This window comes from Hemiscyllium ocellatum, chromosome 28, assembly GCF_020745735.1.
Source record: "Hemiscyllium ocellatum isolate sHemOce1 chromosome 28, sHemOce1.pat.X.cur, whole genome shotgun sequence".
In the NCBI taxonomy this organism is placed as follows: Eukaryota; Metazoa; Chordata; class Chondrichthyes; order Orectolobiformes; family Hemiscylliidae; genus Hemiscyllium; species Hemiscyllium ocellatum.
In genome coordinates, this window is record NC_083428.1 from 12,461,450 (window position 1) to 12,484,218 (window position 22,769).

The window sequence follows — 22,769 nt, forward strand, 5'->3', positions numbered from 1 at the left end:
CAGGGTCAGCAGGAGTGTTTCTTCTTGGTATTTGCAGTGCCAAGGTCTTCCATCCATTTTCATATATTTTTTCAAACTCTGCAGCAGTTGATACAACTGAGTGACTTGCTAGAGAGTACAGAGCAGTTAAGAGTCAACATTTCTGCAGGTTTAGGGTTACATGTAGGCCAACCCAGTTAATTTATTTCACTAAAGGACATTAGGGCAACTGACAATTTTTTTTTAAACACAACATTGGTTATCATTAGGCTTAATGGATTCAAATTTCACCATCTGCCATGATTGGGTTTGAACCCAACATCCCAGGATATTATCTGAGTCTCTGGACCACTCACCTTGTGAGTGCTGCCACTAGGCCATCATCTCTGCCCCCTCTTTTCATGCATTCCATCCCATTCACATAACAGGCAAGGTTCCCTGATCTGGGATTCCACCCCTAAGTCTGTTCGTCTTCCTAACTCCCACTCCTCCTTAATTCCAATTATTTGAAACAACTGATTGCTCATCTTATCAACTTCTTCAACAGTATCTAGCTTCTTCTTATTATTTATCCATGAACCACTTTAGGACACGATCTAAAGGTGCTTTAGAAATGCAAATTGTTTCTGTTGCTTATTTAGATTCAGCCTTATCACATTAAAGCACTGGACATTAAGGTGTTGAACATGCCTTTCAGAACATCAGAAATATATGTGTGATGATGAGATCACAGTTTACATATGAAAAGATTGTTACAACCTCTGGGCTATACTCTCATACTAGAAATATTAAAGATAAACCTTAATTGAAAAGGGATATGGAATCTGCTGACAGAAAATTCCATTGATACTTGAGGAAATGTTTAGTGTAGGTGTAAAATTAATACCAGTAATCTTAATCTGATTCTGTTCCCGTTGTTCAGTCTGTCAAAAATTCACTCAATGAAATCGAAAGTAACAAATTTGAAACAATGCAATTTATTCACCACAGATGAAAATCATAGGTAATGATCATTGATGCTTCTAACCTACTCCAATGATGCTTCTTTGCCTTGTTCTAAACAATCTTTCATTTGATTAACATATTTACATGTTGATTTCTTTCCTGATTTCAAGCTATCCAGTAATCTTTTAGTAAAAAAGTTGGAGTCGTAATGAAGTCCATTAATGTGTCTAAAAACTGGTGGAATTTGTTCTGTTTTTATATTAAAGTAGACTGGAAGAACCTTGTTTCCCTTCTCAATTGAATGCTGCAAGTTCCATTCAGAGACTCTGCGACACCAGCCACTGCCCAGGGAACTTTGTGACAAGATGATGATGGTGACTTTACTTTGCTGGATAACATTGGTTACTTCTTTTATCACCAGATGTCCAGCGACTTGGTCTTGGTGTTCCACAAATCCCTTATAACCACTTTGAGTCAGTATCTCTGAAATATGCAAAGCCACCCCTTCATCTGTTTCACAAAACCACAGGGAAAAATCATACTTAAACTGCATACAGGGTCCAGTCGAAGTGGCCGATTTCTTAATTTCCATGAGCCAGAATCCAGTCCTAATTAGAATCTATTCTTTATCATTTGCTTGGTTTTGAAAATGCTTATCTTTAATTTCAGAAGTACTTAGATCAAGTTGTTCCCCTGCTTTCTTCAACTCTTCAGATCGCAATGCCAATTCTTTAAGTTCAACTTGTAAACGTTTATTCAGTTCAACATAGGCTTTGCTTTGCTGGTACTGCGTTTCCACATCTGGCAGTGACACTTCTGCTCTCACTGGAATCAGAAGTTCTGAAAATAAATGTTAATGAAGAAAGTTGTTTTATGATTAAAACAAGCACTTGGTCTAATAAGTTGCATTTTGTAACTTTCATAGGGAAAAGTAGCACAATAGATACATCATCAGATTAATAATCCAGAGACTTCAGCTAATGCTCTGGGAACCTCATGGGTTCAAATCCCAGCATGTTAACTGGTGGAATTTAAATGCAATGACTAAATCTGGAACTAAAATCTAGTCTCAGTTACACCATCATTAATAGTGACCAGGGCAATTATCACTTTATACAAAAGCAAATCTGGTTCACCAATTGCCTTCTGGAAAGAAAATCTTCCATCCTAATCAGGTCTGGCCTTACATGCGGTTCCAGGCTCATTGTAAAATGGTCACTCTTTATTGCCCCCTGAAATAGCACAGCTGGCCACTCAGTTCATAGGCAATTCGGGATGACAAAAAACTGGCCTTGCCTTTGATACTAACATCCCATGAAAGATTTTTTAAAAGTCTACTTCACAAAAACTTGATTCAATTACTCAATGATCCTAACCTCCAAATACATATGGTTTCTAAATTTCCGCTCCATCAGTAAACTTATGGCTTCAATTGGTTGCAAATCCTATCAGATCAAATGGATCGGTAGGAGTGACAGTTAGAGGCAACGAGGAATTTACCTGAGCAAGGGGGTGTGATTGAGGGCAGTCATAGGATGGGAGAAAAGCCGCTGATATAATGAGATAGATGGGTTAACTCTAGGAAAGGTAGGAGAGGTGGGTAGGTAATACAGGAGTCTTCTGTGGCTATCCCCATTTCAAACAACTATGCTGTTATGGAAAATATAGTGGGTGATGGATTCTCAGGGGAATATTGCACGAGCAGCCAAGTTTCTGGTATTGAGACAGGCTCTAAAGTAATGAGGTTCCAAACAATTGATTGTGTTGGGGACTATCTAGTCAGAGGCACAGACAGACGTTTCTGTGGCCAACAGCGAAAAATCAGAATGCTTCCCTGGTGCCAGGATCAAGGATGTCTCAGAGAGGGTGCAGAATGTTCTCAAAGGGGAGAGGGACCAGCAGGAGGCCATTGTACAAATTGGAACCAACGACATAGGAAGGGAAAAGGATGAGATTTTGAAGGGAAAGATAGAAAGTTAGGCAGGAATTTAAAAAAGGAGGTCCTTGAGGGTAGCAATATCTGGATTACTCCTAGTGCTACGAGCTAATGAGGGTAGGAATAGGAGGATAGAGCAGATGAATGCGTGACTGAGCAGCATACGAGAAGGGTTCACATTTTTGAATCATTGGAAGACTGTCTGTGCGGAGTTTGCACATTCTCCCTGTGTCTATGTGGGTTTCCTCTGGGTGCTCCGGTTTCCTCCCACATTCCAAAAGATGTGCGGGTCAGGTGAACTGGCCATGCTAAATTGCCCATTGTGTTAAGTGCAGTAGTCAGGAGTAAATATAGGGAAATGAGTCTGGATGGGTTACTCTTCGGAGGGTTGGTGTGGACTTGTTGGGCTGAAGGGCCTGTTTGCACGCTGTAGGGAATCCAATTTCTTCTGGGGTAGAAGTGACCTGTACAAGGAGGATGGATTGCAGCTGAATTGGAAGGGGAGTAATATACTGGCAGGGAGATTTGTTAGAGCTGCACCATAAGATTTAAACTAGTAAGGTGGGGGTGGGGACCCGGGAGATAGTGAGAAAAGAGATGAATTTGACATTGACACAGTTGGGAAGAAGAGCAAGTCAAACAGTCAAGGCAGACAGGGACAAAGCAGAAAACAATGTAGGACTGATAAATTAAGCTGCATTTACTTCAATTCAGAAGGCCTAACACGGAAAGTAGGTGAACTCAGGGCATGATTCGGAACATGGAACTGGCATAGCATAGCAATTACAGAAACATGGCTCAAGGATGGGCAGGACTGGCAGCTTAATGTTCCAGGATACAAATGCTACAGGAAGGATAGAAAGGGGGGCAACAACAGAGGAGGGGGAGTGGCATTTTTGATGAGGGATAGCATTACTATTGAACTTAGGGAGGATAGTCCTGGGGATATATCCAGGGGAGTTACTGGGGTGTAAATGAGAAATAAAGGGATGATCACCTTACTGGGATTGTATTATGGACCCCCCAATAAGTCAGCAGGAAATTGTGAAACAAACTTGGAAGGAGATTTCAGTTATGTGTAAGAATAATAGGGTAGTTATGGCAGGAGATTTTAACTTTCCAAACATTGATTGGGATTGCCATAGTGTTAAGAGTTTAGATGGAAAGGAATTTGTTATAAGTGTGTACAAGAAAATTTTCTGATTCAGTATTTGGATGTACCTACTAGACAAAGTGTGAAACTTGACCTACTCTTGGGAAACAAGGCAGGGCAGGTGACTGAGGTGTCAGTCCATTAGTTTTAAAGTAGTGATGGAAAAGGATAGACTGCATCTAAAAGTTGAAGTTCTAAATTGGAGGAAGGCTAATTTTGACAGTACTAGACAAGAACTTTCAAAAGCTAACTGAGAGCCAATGTTTGCAGATAGAGGGACGGCTGGAAAATGGGAAGCCTTCAAGAATGAGATAATGACAGTCCAAAAACAGTATATTCCTGTTAGAGTGAAAGGAAAGGCTGGTAGACGCAGGAAATGCTGGATGACTACAGAAATTGAGATTTTGGTTATGAAAAAGGAGGAAACGTGTCAGGTATAGATAAGATCGTTCGAGGGAATCCTTAGAAGAGTATAAAGGCAGTAGGAGTATACTTAAGAGGGAAATCAGGAGGACAAAAAGAGGACATGATATAGCTTTGGCAAATAGGGTGAAGGATAATCCAAAGGGTTTTTTTATAAATACATCAAGGACAAAAGGGTAACTAGGGAGACAATAGGGCCCCTCAAAGTTCAGCAAGGCAGCCTATGTGTGGAGCCACAGGAAATGGGGGAAATATTAAACAAGTATTTTGCATCAGTGTTTACTGTGGGAAGGACATGGAAAATAAAGAATGTGGGAAAATAGATGGTGACATCTTGAAAAAAGTCCACATTAAATCCCTAGGACCTGACCTGAATAGCAAATCATAGCAGGACTTACACACTTAATGGTAAGGTGGATGTCTTGAAATTCATAAAAGTAGATAAATCCCCAGGACCTGATCAGGCGTACCCTCCAACTCTGTGGGAAGCTGAGGAAGTCATTGCTGAGATATTTGTATCATCGTTAATCACAGGTGTGGTGCCGGAAGAGTGGAAGTTGGCCAATGTGGTACTGCTATTAAAGAAAGGTGGTAAGGACAAACAGGGAACTTTAGACTGGTGAGCCTGATGTTGGTGATGTGCAAGTTGTTGGAGGGCATCCTGACAGACAGAGAGGCAAGGACTGATTAGGGATAGTTAGCATGGCTTTGTGCAAGGGAAATCATGTCTTGCTAACTTGATTCAGTTTTTTGAAGAAGTATCAAAGAGCACTGATGAGGGCAGAGTGGTGGACATGATCTGTGTGGACTTCAGTAATGCATTCGACAAGGCTCCCCATAGGAGACTGGTTAGCAAAGTTAGACCTTATGGAATACAGGGAGAACTAGCCATTTGGATACAGAACTGGCTCAAAGGTAGAAGACAGAGAGTGGTGGTGGAGGGTTTAGATTAGATTAGATTAGATTACTTACAGTGTGGAAACAGGCCCTTCGGCCCAACAAGTCCACACTGACCCGCCGAAGCGCAACCCACCCATACCCCTACATTTACCCCTTACCTAACACTACGGGCAATTTAGCATGGCCAATTCACCTGACCCGCACATCTTTGGACTGTGGGAGGAAACAGGAGCACCCGGAGGAAACCCACGCAGACACAGGGAGAACGTGCAAACTCCACACAGTCAGTCGCCTGAGTCGGGAATTGAACCTGGGTCTCAGGCGCTGTGAGACAGCAGTGCTAACCACTGTGCCATCGTGCCGCCCACTGTTTTTCAGACTGGAGGCCTGTGACCAGTGGAGTGCCACAAGGATCGGTGCTGGGTCCACTACTTTTCGTCATTTATACAAATGATTTGAATGTGAGTATAAGAGTTATAGTTAGTAAGTTTGCAGATGACACCAAAATTGCATGTGTGGTGGGCAGTGAAGGTTACCTCAGAGTACAACGTGATCTTGATCAGGTGGGCCAATGGGCTGAGAAGTGGCAGATGGATTTTAATTTAGATAAATACAAGGTGTTGCATTTTGGAATAGCAAATCAGAGGAGGACTTAGACACTTAGTGGTAAGGTCCTAGGGAGTGTTGCTGAACAAAGAGACCTTGGAGTGCAGGTTCATAGTTCCTTGAAAGTAGAGTCGTAGTTAGATAAGATAGTGAAGGCGGTGTTTGGTATGCTTTCCTTCATTGGTCAGAGTATTGAGTACAGGAGTTGGGAGGTCATTTTGCGGCTGTATAGGACATTGGTTAGGCCACTGTTGGAATATTGCATGAAATTCTAGCCTCCTTCCTATTGGAAGGATGTTGTGAAACTTGAAAGGGTTCAGAAAAGATTTACAAGGATGTTGCCTGGATTGAAAAATTTGACCTGAATAGACTGAATAGAGGCTGAATAGACTGGGACTGTTTTTGCCGGAAGCAGAGGGGTGACCTTATAGAGGTTTATAAAATCATGAGGGGCATGGATAGGATAAATAGTGGGAAAGTCCAGACATAGAGGGCATAGGTTTAGGGTGAGTGGGGAAAGATATAATATGGACCTAAGGGACAAGTTTTCAGGCAGAGGAATGAACTGCCAGAGGAAGTGGTGGGGGCTGGTATAATTGCCTCATTTAAAAGACATCTGGATGGGTATGTGAATTGGAAGGATTTAGAGGGGTATGGGCCAAGTGCTGGTAAATGGCACTAGATTAGGTTAAGATATCTGGCTGGTATGGACAAGTTGGACCGAAGGGTCTGATTCCATGCTGAACATTTCTATGATTAGAATGCAAAATTGCTCATGCCATTCTGCTACATGAAGTTACCGAACAGTCATTTTAACATCTGTTGTGGGGAAATTGTTAATATCTATAATCAAGGATACGGTGACTGAAATTTGTCAGTTGATGAGAAAACAGCTGCATGGATTTATGAAGGACAGGTCCAGGCCAATAAAACTTGATGGAATATTTCTTGAAAGATGAGGGGAATGTCTGCCAATACTATTTAAATCGACTTCCAGAGGTTGTTAACTCAATTTGAAGATCATAGAATTTAAGGCAGATCATTGATCTGGTTCAGAAATTGCCTAAGTGATAGAAGATAGAATAGAGATGATGTCAAGTACTCTAATGGTAGAATGTGACTGGTGGTGTCTTCTAATAATCTGTGATGACCCTTTAATTATTCAAACATTTATTTACAACTTAGTTGGTAGAATAGAAAACAATTTATAAGATTTGTCAATAACAAAGGGGTAGGTACCATTGTTAGCATTGTAGACAGAGCATAACATTACAAATAACAGAACAGCACATGAATAGGCCCTTTGGCCCACTAAGACTTCGCCAACACATCATGCTTTCTAAACTAAGAAACCCTCTGGTTCCACGCTGTCCACATCCCTCTATTCTTTGCCTATATATTTATGACACCCACCAAACCAAGCAACATCCTGATAAACCATTTCTGTACCTCTCCAAAGCTAAACATCTTTTTGATAGTGTTGTGACCTGAATTGTGCACAATATTCCAAATGTAGCATAAAGTTCAATACAACTGCAACATGGCTTGCCACTTTTAATATTCTACGCCCAGACCAATGAAGGCAAGAATGCCTTAGCTCCTTAACCAACTTATCCATCTGTGTTGCCACTTTCAGGGAACAATGGACCTGTACATATAGATCTCTGTTTACATTGGTGCTATTAAAAAGTCCTGCATTAGATCTCCCAAAGTGCATCATCTTGTATTTGTCCAGATTAAACTCTGCCTTCCATTTCTTCACCCAAGTCTCTATCTTATCTACATCCTGCTGTATCCTCTGGCAATCCTCATTATTACCAGCTCCCCAATCTTTACGTCTTCTAAAAATTTACTAATCAGGCCACCTACATTCTCCTTCAAATCATTTATTTTTTATATTACAAACAATGGTCCCAGTACGGATACCTGCACTACACCATTAGTTACAAATCACCAATCTGAAACATCACCTTCCACCACTACTCTCTGCACTCTATGACTAAGCCAGTTCTGTATACATCACCACGGATCCCATGCAATCACCCTTTGTATGAGCCTATGAGAGACTTTGTCAAAGGACTTGCTAAAGTCCATTAGACAACATCTACTGCCATACCTTGAATTATTTTTCTTACTTCCTTAAAAAAAACTCAATCAAGTTTGAGACACATGACCTTCCCTGCATAAAGTCATGCTGTCTATTTTCTTAAACGTGAGTAAATACTACCCTAGCAACCTTCTCCAATAATTTCCCTACCACTGGTGGAAAGAAGATATGACTGATAACGTGAGTGGAGAAAATTGTGGCAAATGCATTTCAATGTAGTTGAATGTGAAATCCTCTATTTTAGGCCCAGAAACTGACATAAAACGATACTTTATAAATGGAAGAAAGCTGGAAAAAGTAGGGAATCAAAGATCCACATAAGTTCAGGCACATAAATTATTAGCATGTCATGATCAGAAAAAGAGACAAGAATCAAAAAGGTTAATGGAATACTGGCCATTAGATCTGGAGGACGATAAAGGCCGTGGCTAGAATATACAAGCAATACCTGCAGTATTGAGAGCAGCTCTGGGCACCACACCTTAAGGAGAATGGTCTGTAGCATAGATTTACTAGATGGATACCTGAACCTCAAGGCTCAACTTATACAAACTGGAATTGTCACCCATAGAATTTAGATTGAGTGATTTGAACAAAGTTTTTAAGCTGTTAAGGATAACAGACAGTGCAGATTGAGAGAGAAAAAAAACTGGTATAGCTAGTTGGAAACTATAGGATTATGATGCAAAATTCATAAATTAGATCTCTTTCAAGAAATTAAAAAATACTTCTACACACAAAAGATGTAAGAAATTTTGAACTTCCTCTGTAAATAACAATCAATGTTCAATAAGATTTGTCATGATTTTATTAAATGGTAGAACATGCACAAGGGGTTAAGTGGTATCCTCCTGTTTTTATGTTGCTATCGTTCTTCGGTGCATGGACTTGTTCAATTGTATACCTAGATTGCTAAGTGGGCTAAGGTGCTGCTGATTGTTAATGACAGAAAGGCCTTGGGATACAGGAGAATTTTTCTCAAAATGGAAAATGCAACGCGTGGGAAGACTATTTTAACATTCATCTCAACAGACAGCAAAGTAACAGTTAGCTTTGGTCCCTTTCTTGCCTCGTTAGCTTCAAATTTTAAGATCACAAAGCCAGAGTACAAAACACCAAAATAAAGAGGAAGTTGAGTCAAAACTGGATCATCTATAAACATTAGAAGTTAATCCTAAATTTCAACTTTCTAAACAAAATTGGGACAGTCATAGTTAGTCTCTCCTTTCAATGATACAGAAATTTTATGACGAAAGTGTCTTAAAACAAGACACTTGTTTTATATTTGTAGATAGCCATAAAATGGACAGAACTGTTACAAGTTAAAGCAACCAACGTCTAGCAAGGAGGTTTGAATCAATTATATAGATTGGTATTGTTTAGTACTGAGAAATCCAAGATGTTGCACATGGATGGAACACATACAGTCAAAGAACGAAGTGAGGAGAGGAAAATTCACACTAGCTGAATCAGAGGCAGAAAATAACTGTAAATGTCACTACTATTTGGACAATGCAGTGCTGCTATTTAAAAATGTCCAGCAATGTAGCCAGACTTCTATTAATGTTATATTAATGCTCTATAATGCACTGATCATAATATTACTGTGCTCAGTTCTAATTGAAAGGGATACAAAACTATTGGTGCTAATTCATAGAACAACAACATGAAGGAATCAAGTTGGATTGAAAAAAACACGAAAAACTCTTCATCTCTATAAAGATGTCATTATGGGAAGATTTCATGTCAGCACAGAAAATATAAAATGACTTATGATGTTTATATATTTTTAGATGTGCACATTCTATTCATATAAAGATTAGCACCACCACAACAGACCAAGACACATAAATAACACCACAACAGACCAAGACACTTAAGTAGCAAGCAGGATAGAACACGAGTGCTTCATTGGAGGCTCACTGATGATGTTACCTAGCATGGTGACAAAATGCTAAGAACAAATCTACCAGCTCAGTGAGCAAACTTACAACCTGATCTACATATCTCCTCTAAAATCGCAAAACACCTGTTGCACTTACATTAAAAATACAACAAAGTAATTTAATACTAATTATTCCAAGTTGGGAGCCAGAAACTAACATGCACCTTCCTAATTCACCTGACTTCCACACAATGTACAATATTTTCTATTACTTGCCCAGCAATGTTGATACTCATGTCTGCCACTAGCATGAACACAGTAGTTTTATTATTTGATTTCACATTATACTATTGCAAATCAAACTAAATGAACTGAAGTGGAAATTCCCCAGTAGCAGGTCATTTTCCTTGAGACAGAAGACTTTACATTCAGGTGTTAAGCTAGTAAGAAATTTGTAGTTTCATATTCTGTATCTGACAGGAAAATAATTTTTACAGTAGTGACAGCACATTGTAACAAAAAAACTATTATAATAGTTAAACCTATTCGACGAGCGCAGCTTTATATAATCTGGATGACATATAGCCGATTTTATCCTAGAGAGGCAATCTAGAATAGCTTTAGGATAAGGGACAGCAGATTATAACAGAGATGAGGAGGAATTACTTCTCTCAAAGGGTCATGAATCTGTGTAATTCACTACCCTAGAGTGTGGCAGATTCCAGGACACTGAATAAATTGAGGAATAGACAGATACTTTTTAATAAGCAATTCAATTGTTCAGTTCTGATGAAGAGTCACCAAACTCAAAACATTAAGTCAGCTTTCCATCAGACATCAAAAGAGAAAATGCTGGAAAATCTCAGCAGGTCTAGCAGCATCTGTAAGGAGAGGAAAGAGCTGACGTTTCGAGTCTAACTGACCCTTTGTCAAACCTTTGACAAAGGGTCAGTTAGACTTGAAACGTCAGCTCTTTTCTCTCCTTACAGATGCTGCCAGACCTGCTGAGATTTTCCAGCATTTTCTCTTTTGGTTTCAGATTCCAGCATCCGCAGTAATTTGCTTTTTTCCATTCAGACATACTGCCAGAGTTGCTGAGTTTCTCCAGCAATTTCTGTTTTTGCTTCAGATCTCCAGCTTCTGGAGTTCCTTGTTTTATTAAAGGGTTATGCAGAACAGGGAGAAAAGTGGAGTTGAGGCCAAGATGAAATTAGACATGTCTGCATTAAATGGTTGAGCAGGCTTGAGAGGCTGAATTGCCTATTCATGCTCCTTGTTCTCATGCTCTTGTGTTCTTACCTAACTGCTCCTCCAATCACAGGTTGTTTCTCTTCCATGTTTGTTGCTAATACATTTACATCATTCGTCATTATGTACTCCTGCTCTTATGTTAAATGCTCCCTCTAAAGCTGTCCAACTTGCAAGACCTCACAAAGGTCACACACAAGTCAGTTCCTTTGAATAAATAGATGCATGCAGCAATGTAGTTCAGTAAATCACCTTTGCAGTTCAGAAAGAAAATAGAGGGAATGTTGCGTTTAAGTGTCTGGTGAACACCAAAGAAACCATTTTGTAACTTATAATCAAGTTGCATGAGGTGGGGAGGGAGCAGCTATATTGCCAAGTGTCAAATCCATGTTGACTTTTGCCTAAAATATATGATTTATTGGTTAAAAAAGTGATCTGCCTCCTGGGTGCTGTAGCATGAATAACATGAGACTGTTTAAATTCATGTTCAGGATATGCCAAACAGTTCATGGCCATTTCAATTTTTTAACCTTGGGAGAAAGTAAGTATATGCTCCCACTGTACTTTCCAACATTAAAGAACGAATTTTCATTTACAGAATGCAGTTCACAATCTTAGGTCAACCAAACTGCTTTACAATTGATGGAAACAATTTTGAAGTACAGGTATAGTTCAAATACAAGTAAACTTGGCAGCCAATTTGCGTAGAATAAGACCCGCTAGGTAAAAACAATGACTGCAGATGCTAGAAACCAGATTCTGGATTAGTGGTGCTGGAAGAGCACAGCAGTTCAGGCAGCATCTGAGGAGCCGGAGCAGTAGGATGCTGCCTGAACTGCTGTGCTCTTCCAGCACCACTAATCCAGAATACAATAAGACCCCCTCAAACAGCAATACTATAATGATTGGTCATTCTGTTTTAAATGTAAGTTAAGGAATTGGTACTTGTTAAGATATCCAAGAGAACTTCCCTCTACGCATCTGAAATAGTGTCAAGGTATTTTTTACATACACCCAAGAGCAAATGGAACCTTAGTATAATGTCCTACCTTTCAAAAGGTAGGAACTCCAAAAAGGCAGCATTCCTTCAAACTAACAAACTTAAAAGACCCAGTGCAACTCGTGGACAAAACCAACGTCATCTACAAAATTCCATGCAAGGACTGCCACAAACACTACGTGGGACAAACAGGAAGAAAGTTAGCCACCAGGATACACGATCACCAGCTAGCCACAAAAAGACACGACCCCCTCCCTCGAAGCCCTACACACGGATGAAAAAAACCACCATTTTGACTAGGACAACACATCTATCCTGGGACAGGCTAAGCAAAGACATGCCAGAGAATTCCTAGAGGCCTGGCACTCCAACCACAACGCCATAAACAAACACATAGATCTAGATGCCATCTATCAACCCCTCAGAAAACAAACAGGAAATGACATCACCATAAACCCCAGGAACCCCATCCAGGAGAAAGATATAAATAGAAAGCAGGAGACAACAGCTTCGCTTCACTTGGAGGTCGCCACTGATGATGTTACCTAGCCAGGTAATGAAACGTCTGGATAGCAAACCTACACCCTAAAGCCAAGCGTGTCAGCCTAGATATTGTACACAGGTCTCTGGGATGGATTTTCAGCACAGGATCTTCTGCCTCAGTATTAGTTGCTGGGCTAACCAATCATGACAAAATTTCAGGACACTCAGCCCCAACCTTGTCTCATACTCATGCTTCAGTGTAGCAACGGAGCACGCCATTTAAAGTTATAACTGCAGATTTCTTTCTCATAACCAACTTTGTTAATTAATCAGGATAAAAAAACATTCATACAAGACAGCAGATGATTTAAAAAATAAATAAATAAAATCAGAAACAAGAAAGAATAAAATAATTTATAAATTTACAGGAATAAAATACAATACCCTCAGAGCCTTCAGCTAATAAAGCGAATACTGGATCAGATGGTCTGGCACTTCTAACATCCTCCAGAATCTGCTCGATAGTGGGAGGCTCGGGACGAGTTGGCAGAATGACACGCTTCTTGTTTTTTGCTGACATACTACTACCTCTGTTTCTGTGAATCGTGTTCAAAAAGAAATATACACCCACCAATCAGCTATTGTAACACCTTTTTAAAACTACACAATACACAGTGCGTTGTTCATTACAATACCGCTGAATGAGTGCCTTCACCCACACCCAATTCTCATACACGTTACACAATAAAACCTCCACCGAATAGGAACATTTCTTGTTGAATTGTTCAATCTGACAACAAAATACTCAAGTTAGTGACCCAATTTATGAGATACCAGAATTAACAATTATAATTATTAATCTAGCAGTTATCATGTCTGTTAATTTGTTTCCCACAGGTCTAAGAACAGTCATCTTGAAATAAGGGTTTCAAATTTTCCTTGTGTGGGTTAGGCCCTACAAATATTGACACAGTGCCATGGACTGCATCATTATTTTTAAATAACAGATGCCTGAAAGAAAGCCTGTGTTGTCATCACAGGAAGCAATTTATTGCTACAATTCAACAAAAATAACACATGGTGTATTCAGGAATTGAGTGACCTGGCAAGATTTTGATGATAGAAGATGCGCTACACTTTTGAACAGTCATAGAGATGTATAGCATGGAAACAGACCCTTCGGTCCAACCCGTCCATGCCGACCACATATCCCAACCCAATCTCGTCTCACCTGCCAGCACCCGGCCCATATCCCTTCAAACCCTTCCTATTCATATACCCATCCAAATGCCTCTTAAATGTTGCAATTGTCCCAGCCTACACCACATCCTCTGGCAGCTCATTCCATACATGTACCACCCTCTGCGTGAAAAAGTTGCCCCTTATGTCTCTTTTATATCTTTTCCCTCTCACCCTAAACCTATGCCCTCTAGTTCTGGACCCCCTGACCCCAGGGAAAAGACTTTGCCTATTTATCTTATCCATGCCCCTCATAATTTTGTCAACCTCTATAAGGTCACCCCTCAGCCTCCGACGCTCCAGGGAAAACAGCCCCAGCCTGTTCAACCTCTCCCTGTAGCTCAGTGGGGCATAATTGTGCAGCAGCACTCCAACATGCTGAAATTGAACCAGTGTCGGCCCTTTAAACGCCCCACATCCCAGCTTTTCTTTCAGAGATCTGCAGAGTAGTCCCCTTCAATAACACAGCCTTGTGAAAGTTACCGAGAAAACAGATCAGGTAGCGCAGTCCGGACATGACAACTCTCTATATGAACAAGTGTCCTTTGTATTTCAGGAGAGAGGAGGCAATGGAGGGTGAGAGGTTCCGGGGGTGGGAAGGAGGGGAGACAATGAAGATGGAGAAAATAAGAGGGCAGAGCAGATGGAGGGAGAAAATGGGTGAGGGGGAGAAGATTGGGGGGGTTGAAGATGATAGACGAGGAGTGAGAAAATGGGGATGGAAGAAGAGAAGATGAAGGGTGGGGGGTTGTGGGGGGGTGAGAAGATGGGGGGGGATTGGGGAGCGAGAAGATGGGGGGGATTGGGGAGCAAGATGATGGGGTGAGGATGATGGGGTGTTCCGGGGAAAAATTATGAAGAAGATGGTGGAATGGGGGGAGATAATGGCGGATGAGGGGAGATGGTGAGGGAGGGGCTGATGGTGGTTGGGGGAGATGGTGGGAGGGGTGGGGGAGATGCTGGTGTGGGGGAGGGGCCCGATGGTGATTGGGGGAGATGGTGGGGGAGGGGGCTGGTGGTGGGGGAAGATAGTGGCGGGTTGGGGTGATGATAGGGGGTTGGGGTGATGGTAGGGGGTTGGGGTAGATGGTGTGGGGTGGGGGTGATGGTGGGTGATGGTAGGGAGTTGGGGGTGAAGTGGGGGGGTGATTTGGGAGGGTTGGGTGTGATGGTGGGGGTCGAGATGATGTGGTGGGTTGGGGGTGATGTGGGGGGGTTAGGGGTGATGGTGGGGGGTTGGTGGTGATGGTGGGGGGTTGGGGTGATGGGGGGTGTTGGGGTGATGGTGGGGGGTTATTTGGGAGGGTTGGGTGTGATGGTGGGGGGTCGAGATGATGTGGTGGGTTGGGGGTGATGTGGGGGGTTAGGGGTGATGGTGGGGTGTTGGTGGTGATGGTGGGGTGTTGGGGTGCTGTGGGGGGTTGGGGTGCTGTGGGGGGTTGGGGGTGTTGGGTGTGATGGTGGGGGGTTGGGGATGATGGCGGGGAATTGGGGTGATGGTGGGGGATTGGGGGTGATGGTGGGGGATTGGGGGTGATGGTGGGGGATTGGGGGTGATGGTGGGGGATTGGGGGTGATGGTGGGGGATTGGGGGTGATGGTGGGGGATTGGGGGCTGGGGGTGATGGTGGGGGGTGCAGTGCTGGTGGGGGTTGGGAGTGATGTGGGGGGTTGGGGATGATGTGGTGCATTGGGGGTGATATGGGGCATTGGGGTGATGGGGGGGTTGGGATGATAGTGGGGTGATGGTGTGGGTTGGGGGTAATTGTAGGAGGTGTGGGCTGATGGTGGGGGGTCGGGGGTGAATTTGGGGGGGGTTGGGATGATGGTGGGGGGTTGGAGTGATGGTGGTGGCAGTTGGGGTGATAGTGGGGGGTGTTGGGGTGATGGTGGGGGGGTGGGATGGTGTGGGGGGGGGTGATGGTGGGGGTTTGGGATAGTGTGGGAAGGGTGTGATGCTGGGGGGGGGTTGGGATGATTGGGGGGGGGGGTGAGGTTGAGGTTGGCCCCGGGCCTCGAGCCGCTCATCTTTCATGAACCACAATCGGAGTAAACCGGGCAGGACCCTACCGGAGGGAATTGTCGGCGAGACCCTGATGCCGGGTTTACCGGGAAGGCCCCGGGGTGTCGGGTTTACCGGAGTGACCGTGAAGCCGTTCCCTTCCTCCCCAATGGCGGCGCCGCCGGAGCCACGTCAATCAAACCACCCCGGCCACACCCCTTAAAGCAAGTCTGCACCCTGCAATCAATATCATTGTACAACCCAAAATACTCAAAGTTAGTGACCCAATTTATGAGACCCCAGAATGAACAATTATAATTATTGACACAGCATTTATTATTGATTTAATTTGTTTCCCACTGCTCTGAGGACCGAGTCAGCTAGAAATACGATTTTCAAAGCTTATTTGTGTGGGTTTGGCCCTACAAACATTTACACATTGCCAAGGACTACATCATTATTTTTAATGTCAGAAGTCACAGTTCACCAGGTTATAGTCCAACAGGTTTATCTGAAATCACACGTTTTCTGAGTGCTGCTCCTTCGTCAGGTGAAGTCTTCTTCTGAAAAAGGAACAGCACTCCAAAAGCTTGTGATTTCAAATAAGCCTGTTGGACTATAACCTGGTGTATTGTGACTTCTGACCAGTCCAACAGCGGCAACTCCACTTCATCAATATTATTAACTCAGATTCCTGGAAGAAAGCTCGGTCTGTGGACTATAAGTAACAAGGAGAAGGTGCTGCACTGACATCACACCCCAAAGTATTTGGAACCCAATGAAGCTCCTTCTTCAAAATAGGTGTGAAGTGGGAGACACAGGAACAATTCATACACAGCAAGATCCCACTGAACAGCAATCCAGTAATGATCGACGGAAAAACGTCGGGACAGGTCGTCTGGGGAAATTTCCCTGCTCAGTAAGAAGTGCTGTGCAATTTTTAACATCTGCCCAAAAGCAGACAGGGCCTCACTTTCATGGTCATTCCAGAGACGTCACCTCTAACAGTCCAATATGCACTGGAGTGACAGCTTTGATTTTTAGGCTCAGGTTCTGGGAATGAATCTTGAACCTATAATTTCATGACCAAATAGACAAAGACGCTACCCACTGAGACCGCTCTGGTGCTGAACACTGGGACTAGCTGGGTTTGGTCCGTACAGTCTAGATTAGAGTGGTGCTGGATAAAGCACAGCAGTTCAGGTAGCATCCGAGGATCAGTAAAATCGACGTCTCGGGCAAAAACCCTTCATCAGGAATAGGCACAATAGGCTGAATGGGCTTCCTTTTGTACTGAAATCATTCTGTGATACTTTATCAATGAGAAAGACTAGTCACTCAGTATAGTGCTATCAAAGCCAGACTTGGAACCCAGTCTTGTTTCATAAATTGATTACGTTTCCAAGTCAAATTGACTTTAAATTATTTGTTATAAATCGTGCATCTCCCATGGCTATTTCCTCAGGTTCAGCAGCTCACTATTGTGCATAATAATTTCAATAAAGTCATTCTTATATCTATCCTAAAACATAATAGTGCTTTATTATTCTTAGAAATTTAACTAGAACCATTTTGCAGATATCCAAATTTGTTAAATCGAGTTTTTTTCAAAACTTTTACACACAACATGCAGTTTTATCCACTAAACATTGTGAATGAGCACTTCAAATGAACATTTATCTTAATTTGGAAGAGCTAATTTCAATATTATTTATGGAAAGCATTGTGAAAACTGTGAAAACCATGTTCGAGAGCAGGTAATGTTTTCACCAGCTGCTTACTTGCTGCCACAGACCTTCCTAAACTCCTGATGCACAATCACATTCATGTCCATCCAGTGTTTTGAAGGATTGTCTTAAAAGTTTACCAAGCTACCAAAATTGATAATGCTAATTGCATATACAAATTGGAAGGTTAGTTCTTTTAAAGCTGATAAACAAACTTTTACTACTAAGACAATAAATGTAAGTATATTTATATGTTGCATAAGAATTGCGCAGAAAAACACATTACAAATTCTTTTTCTACTGAACAACCTTTCTGATTGGTAGGACATAACATCAATTTACATTTACATGGCACATGTTGTCATAAACATTTAAAGTTCATGACAAGAGTGTAATCAGATAAAATGTAACCCAGTAAAAAGAAGAGACATTAGGACAGGTGACCAAAAGCTTTGTCAGAGACATAGACTTGATAGTTTTATTTATTTGTTTAGGGGATGAGTGTCGCTGTCTTGGCCAGCAATTATTGACCACCTTTAACTGCTTAGAGGCACACTGCTTATGGTTCTGGAATCATATATAGGCCGGACCAGGTAAGGATGGCAGTTTCCTTCCCTAAAGGGCATTAGTGAACCAGACAGGGTTTTCTTGACCATCATAGTCATCATTAGAACATTATCTGGGTCTCTGGATTAATCGTCGAGCAATACAACCACTCGGTGAATGTCCCCCCCCCCCCCCCCCCCGATATTAAAAGGTTAGAGACAAACAGGGAGGCAATATTGTTTGGGAGGAAATATCAAGCAATCATAGTCTAGAGTGCCTTAGCACAGCTACCAATGTTTGGGCGTTAGTTGAAGGGCAGGAAGTGGAAATGCACAAGAGGTCACATCCAGAGGGAAAAAAAGAAAAAAAATGAAATAATTCACTGATTAGACTGGACCATCATTATGAAGTATTCAAGAGCCATTGGACCACTATGTTTCATTCACCAGTTTTTGTGGGTTTTCTTAGTTGCAAAAACATTGTTACAGGGTAGAGAGTTACAGGGGTTGGAACTTATGGAGATAGGAATGACACGAGAGTTAGTACATTTCCCATTTCCTGCTCTTGCCTTCTCATCTCCAGTAAGCTACGTTACAATGGTTATTATCTGAAAAACACTATCTGATTATAAACTGGTTTTGAAATTTGTTCACCTAAGATTCAACATAAGCCAACATTCTTCACGGTGTTCTCTGCACACTTATTAATACCGATTCAACGTCCACTCTCTCTGTTATAAATGGCAGCCTGACAGGCTGCAATGTCCTTCATTCACCTTCTTTCCACCACTGCAATGCAGTTGCTTCATGTAGTTCTGTTCCAATGATTAATTTAATGTTCATATTCTTAAAGGTACCAATCCAGGGCTCAATAGTGTAAAAAAAGCTTCAAAATCATTGGGCAATTTACAGGGCTGTTTGGTCCTGTTGGTCATGAAGTCAGAGTGTCAGGATAATGTAGGAAATGCAAGTCTAAGGAAATGTAAGAATTCATAGAATGACATAGATGCACCAAAATAGGCCAGTTGGCCAAGACCATTAATGGTCCCATCAAGTCTCTTCCTTGTCTTACTCCATCAGGATGATCTTCTATTCCTCATCTGATTATCTAACTTCTTCTTAAATGTACTTGAATTGAATTTTTTTTCCACCTCCTCTTCTGGAAATGCTACAATACTTCCATAAAGGCACTGGTTTCTCCCAATTTGGCAAATCTAATCTGAGAACCAGGACAGGGTGGCAAGATGACTCAGTGGTTAGCACTGCTGGCTCACAGCTAATTAACTTGAAAGACCCTATACAGACAACAAGCAAAACTAATGTCATTTACAAAATACCTTGAAATAATTGTAACAAACAGGCAGAAAACTAGCCACCAAAATACATGACTATCAACTAGCCACAAAAAGACACAACCCACTCTCATTAGTATCTTTACATACAGATATCAATTTGACTGGGTCAACACATCCATCCTTGGTCAAGCCAAACACAGACACGCATGAGAATTCCTAGAAGCATGGCATTCCAAACAGAACTCTATCAACAAACATACTGACTTGGATCCCATTTACCACCCTCTGAGGAAAAAGAACAGGAAATGACATCACCAACCCAAGGAAACCTAAACACATAAATAAATCATGGGCCATACCACCAGTGCTTCACTGATGATGTTACCTAGTATGATGACGAAACATTTGAAAACAAACCTTCCAGCTAAGCGAACAAAATTACATCCAGATAGAACAACAGTTGTGTGCAATCTAGCTGGAGCCAGAGGAAGAAAGGCCCAACACTGCAGCCTTGTAATCAAACACAGATCATGTGTTGACTATGACTTTTCACTCGATGAATAAAAAAACAGTTAACCTTGTGAATAGCACAGACCTGCCAGATTTATCTTGTACACTTCAGTAAGACCACCCTGTCCATTTCCTTTTTTCTCTCCCCTGTGGGGATTGCAGATCAATCCCAATTCAGTCAGCAGCCTTTCCAACCAGATAAAGTGCGAATCGGGCAACTTTAACAGAACCCAACATTGGGAAACTGACTGAATCACGTTGAATGTTGGTTTCACATCCTGTGTGATTTTGCTGTCTATCGATTTCCCCAGTTGAATCTTGTGTAAATCTCAATTGAATCATTGGGTTTTTCCCAGCAGTGAGTTTGATTCAAATTCTCTCCCTTGTCTCAGCTGGAGGTTTTTGTTTCCCTGGGGAAACTGTGCCATTTTGGTGAAGAGGAAAAGGAGGCTAATCTCTGTACGGCATTCCTAAATTCCTTCTATCCCGAAACTGCGACAATGTAGATGCTGTGAAACTGCCCTTAGCAGCTCTGAGCAGGTTATGTAAATACTCTGATGGCCTCTGCTGGTAGATGTACAACATTGCAATTCTGAAATGTATAAATTAATTTTTCTTCCTCTTAAACTTTTTTCAGAGTGGTCTTGCTTGTGACCTGTTCAAAGAGCACTGGCCAGTGTATAGCACTTCAAACAAGTAACCATGAGATGCTGGCAGAGATAGCAAGTCTTAGCATATGGTTTGACTTTTGTGGGACTCATAACTGAGCAAAGTCCTACCCTCATTCAACATCCACAGAAGTACACTTCCAGCATGGCTTTAATTATAGACACTGAGGTTAATAGTGTATGTCATATTATGACTGTGATGAACTGCATAGAATCATGGAATGGTCTTGCTCAGAAAGAAATTTTCCAGACCATTTTGCAATTGATACCATTCAATAAGTTTAATTTCTGGCACATCACCTCTTCCTTAGATTAGATTACTTACAGTGTGGAAACACGCCATTTGGCCCAACAAGTCCGCATCGACCCACTGAAGCACAACCCACACATACCCCTACATTTACCCCTTACCTAACACTACAGGCAATTTAGCATGGCCAATTCATCTGACCCATACATCTTTGGACTATGGGAGGAAACCGGAGCACCCGGAGGGGACCCACGCAGACACGGGGAAAACATGCAAACTCCACACAGTCAGTTGCCTGAAGCGGGAATTGAACCCGGGTCTCTGGTGCTGTGAGGCAGCAGTGCTAACCACTGTGCCACCCTCCTGTTGTCCATTACTCCTGTTGTCCATTACTCAGTGCCACAGGAAACACCGTGGGCGGCACGGTGGCACAGTGGTTAGCACTGCTGCCTCACAGCACCTGAGACCCGGGTTCAATTCCCGACTCAGGTGACTGACTGTGTGGAGTTTGCACATTCTCCCCGTGTCTGCGTGGGTTTCCTCTGGGTGCTCCGGTTTCCTCCCACAGTCCAAAGATGTGCAGGTCAGGTGAATTGGCCATGCTAAATTGCCCGTAGTGTTAGGTAAGGGGTAAATGTAGGGGTATGGGTGGGTTTCGCTTCGGCGGGTCGGTGTGGACTTGTTGGGCCGAAGGGCCTGTTTCCACACTGTAAGTCTAATCTAATCTAATGCACAAAGCAGCTGAACAACTGGGAAAGATTAATGTTTTTAATTTCTGATCTTTACTTCTATATCATTACACTTACTAATTTTAATGATAGCGATTATAGAAAGAATATCATTTATTTCAGATCATGAAGAATCAAATTGTGTATAAAATTCCTGTCAGCGAAAAGCCTGTTCTAAAAATATATTGCTTCCATGACGATCTGTTTAAGGATGCCCACAAGCTTCACCAATCAACTTCGTCCACGTTGCCACTGTGTATTTTATTGCAGAGAGTTTGGGGCATATGTAGTCTTAGAGTTGACCCATTCACTGTGGGATTCTCACTTTTTCTTTGATCTTTTGAAGATTGAATTCACGTTTTTTTTGATCACTGAAATATAAAAGGTCAACAATGAAAGGGGCACTTCAATAACATGTCTGAACAAGGCATTTCAGTCTTATCCAGTCAATAATCATTTCCAATTACAGAGTCTGAGCATTACTGAAGAAAGGCCCATTTTGTTGAAGCTTTTCATCTTGTACTCGTCAGGACGACCCGCAAGAAATATGAATGTAAAGGGAAAACAACATTTATACCATATGAAAGGGGAATGCTGATTAATTGGCAAGTGGATTCTTCATACAACACTGCCTCTATCAATCCACTTGCCAGCCAATTAGCACCCTCCTCACATTCAGTACAGATGTTCCTTACCCCTTACATTAGTATTTCTTGCAAATTGTTCCGACAAGTAAACAGTGAAAAGCTTCAACAAAATGGTTTTGAGGCTAGGGCAGGCAACTAAATCATAAACAATTAGTTTAGGCATTTGCAGGATTTGTCATAAAAAAATGAAATATTTCTGTTGAAAGGTAGCAGACTTATTCATTGCAGCAAAGTCTCAGTGTTCATGGGATGAAACCTTAGAATCCCTATAGTGGGGAAGCAGGACATTTAGCCCATCGAGTCCACACCGACCTCTGAACAGCATCCCTATAACCCTGCATTTTCCATGGTTAATCCACTGAGCCTGAATACTATGGCAACTTAGTGTGGCCAATCAGCCTAACCTGCATATCTTTGGCCTGTAGGAGGAAACCCACACAGACACAGGGAGAATGTGCAAACTCAATACAGACAGTTGCCTGCAAGTGGAATTG

The 22,769-nt window shown here is 42.0% G+C and overlaps 1 protein-coding gene across 1 annotated transcript; it reads right to left on the minus strand.

The window, feature by feature from the left end:
- Positions 1–940: 940 nt before the first annotated feature.
- Positions 941–16,063, minus strand: c28h19orf25 (chromosome 28 C19orf25 homolog). The gene is made up of 3 exons (XM_060846424.1): positions 15,974–16,063; positions 13,110–13,261; positions 941–1,764 (listed from the first exon to the last, which is right to left on the minus strand). Exons 2-3 carry the CDS (start codon positions 13,243–13,245, stop codon positions 1,544–1,546), a joined length of 357 nt encoding a protein of 118 aa, XP_060702407.1. The 5' UTR covers positions 13,246–13,261; positions 15,974–16,063; the 3' UTR covers positions 941–1,543.
- Between the last annotated feature and the right edge of the window lie 6,706 nt (positions 16,064–22,769).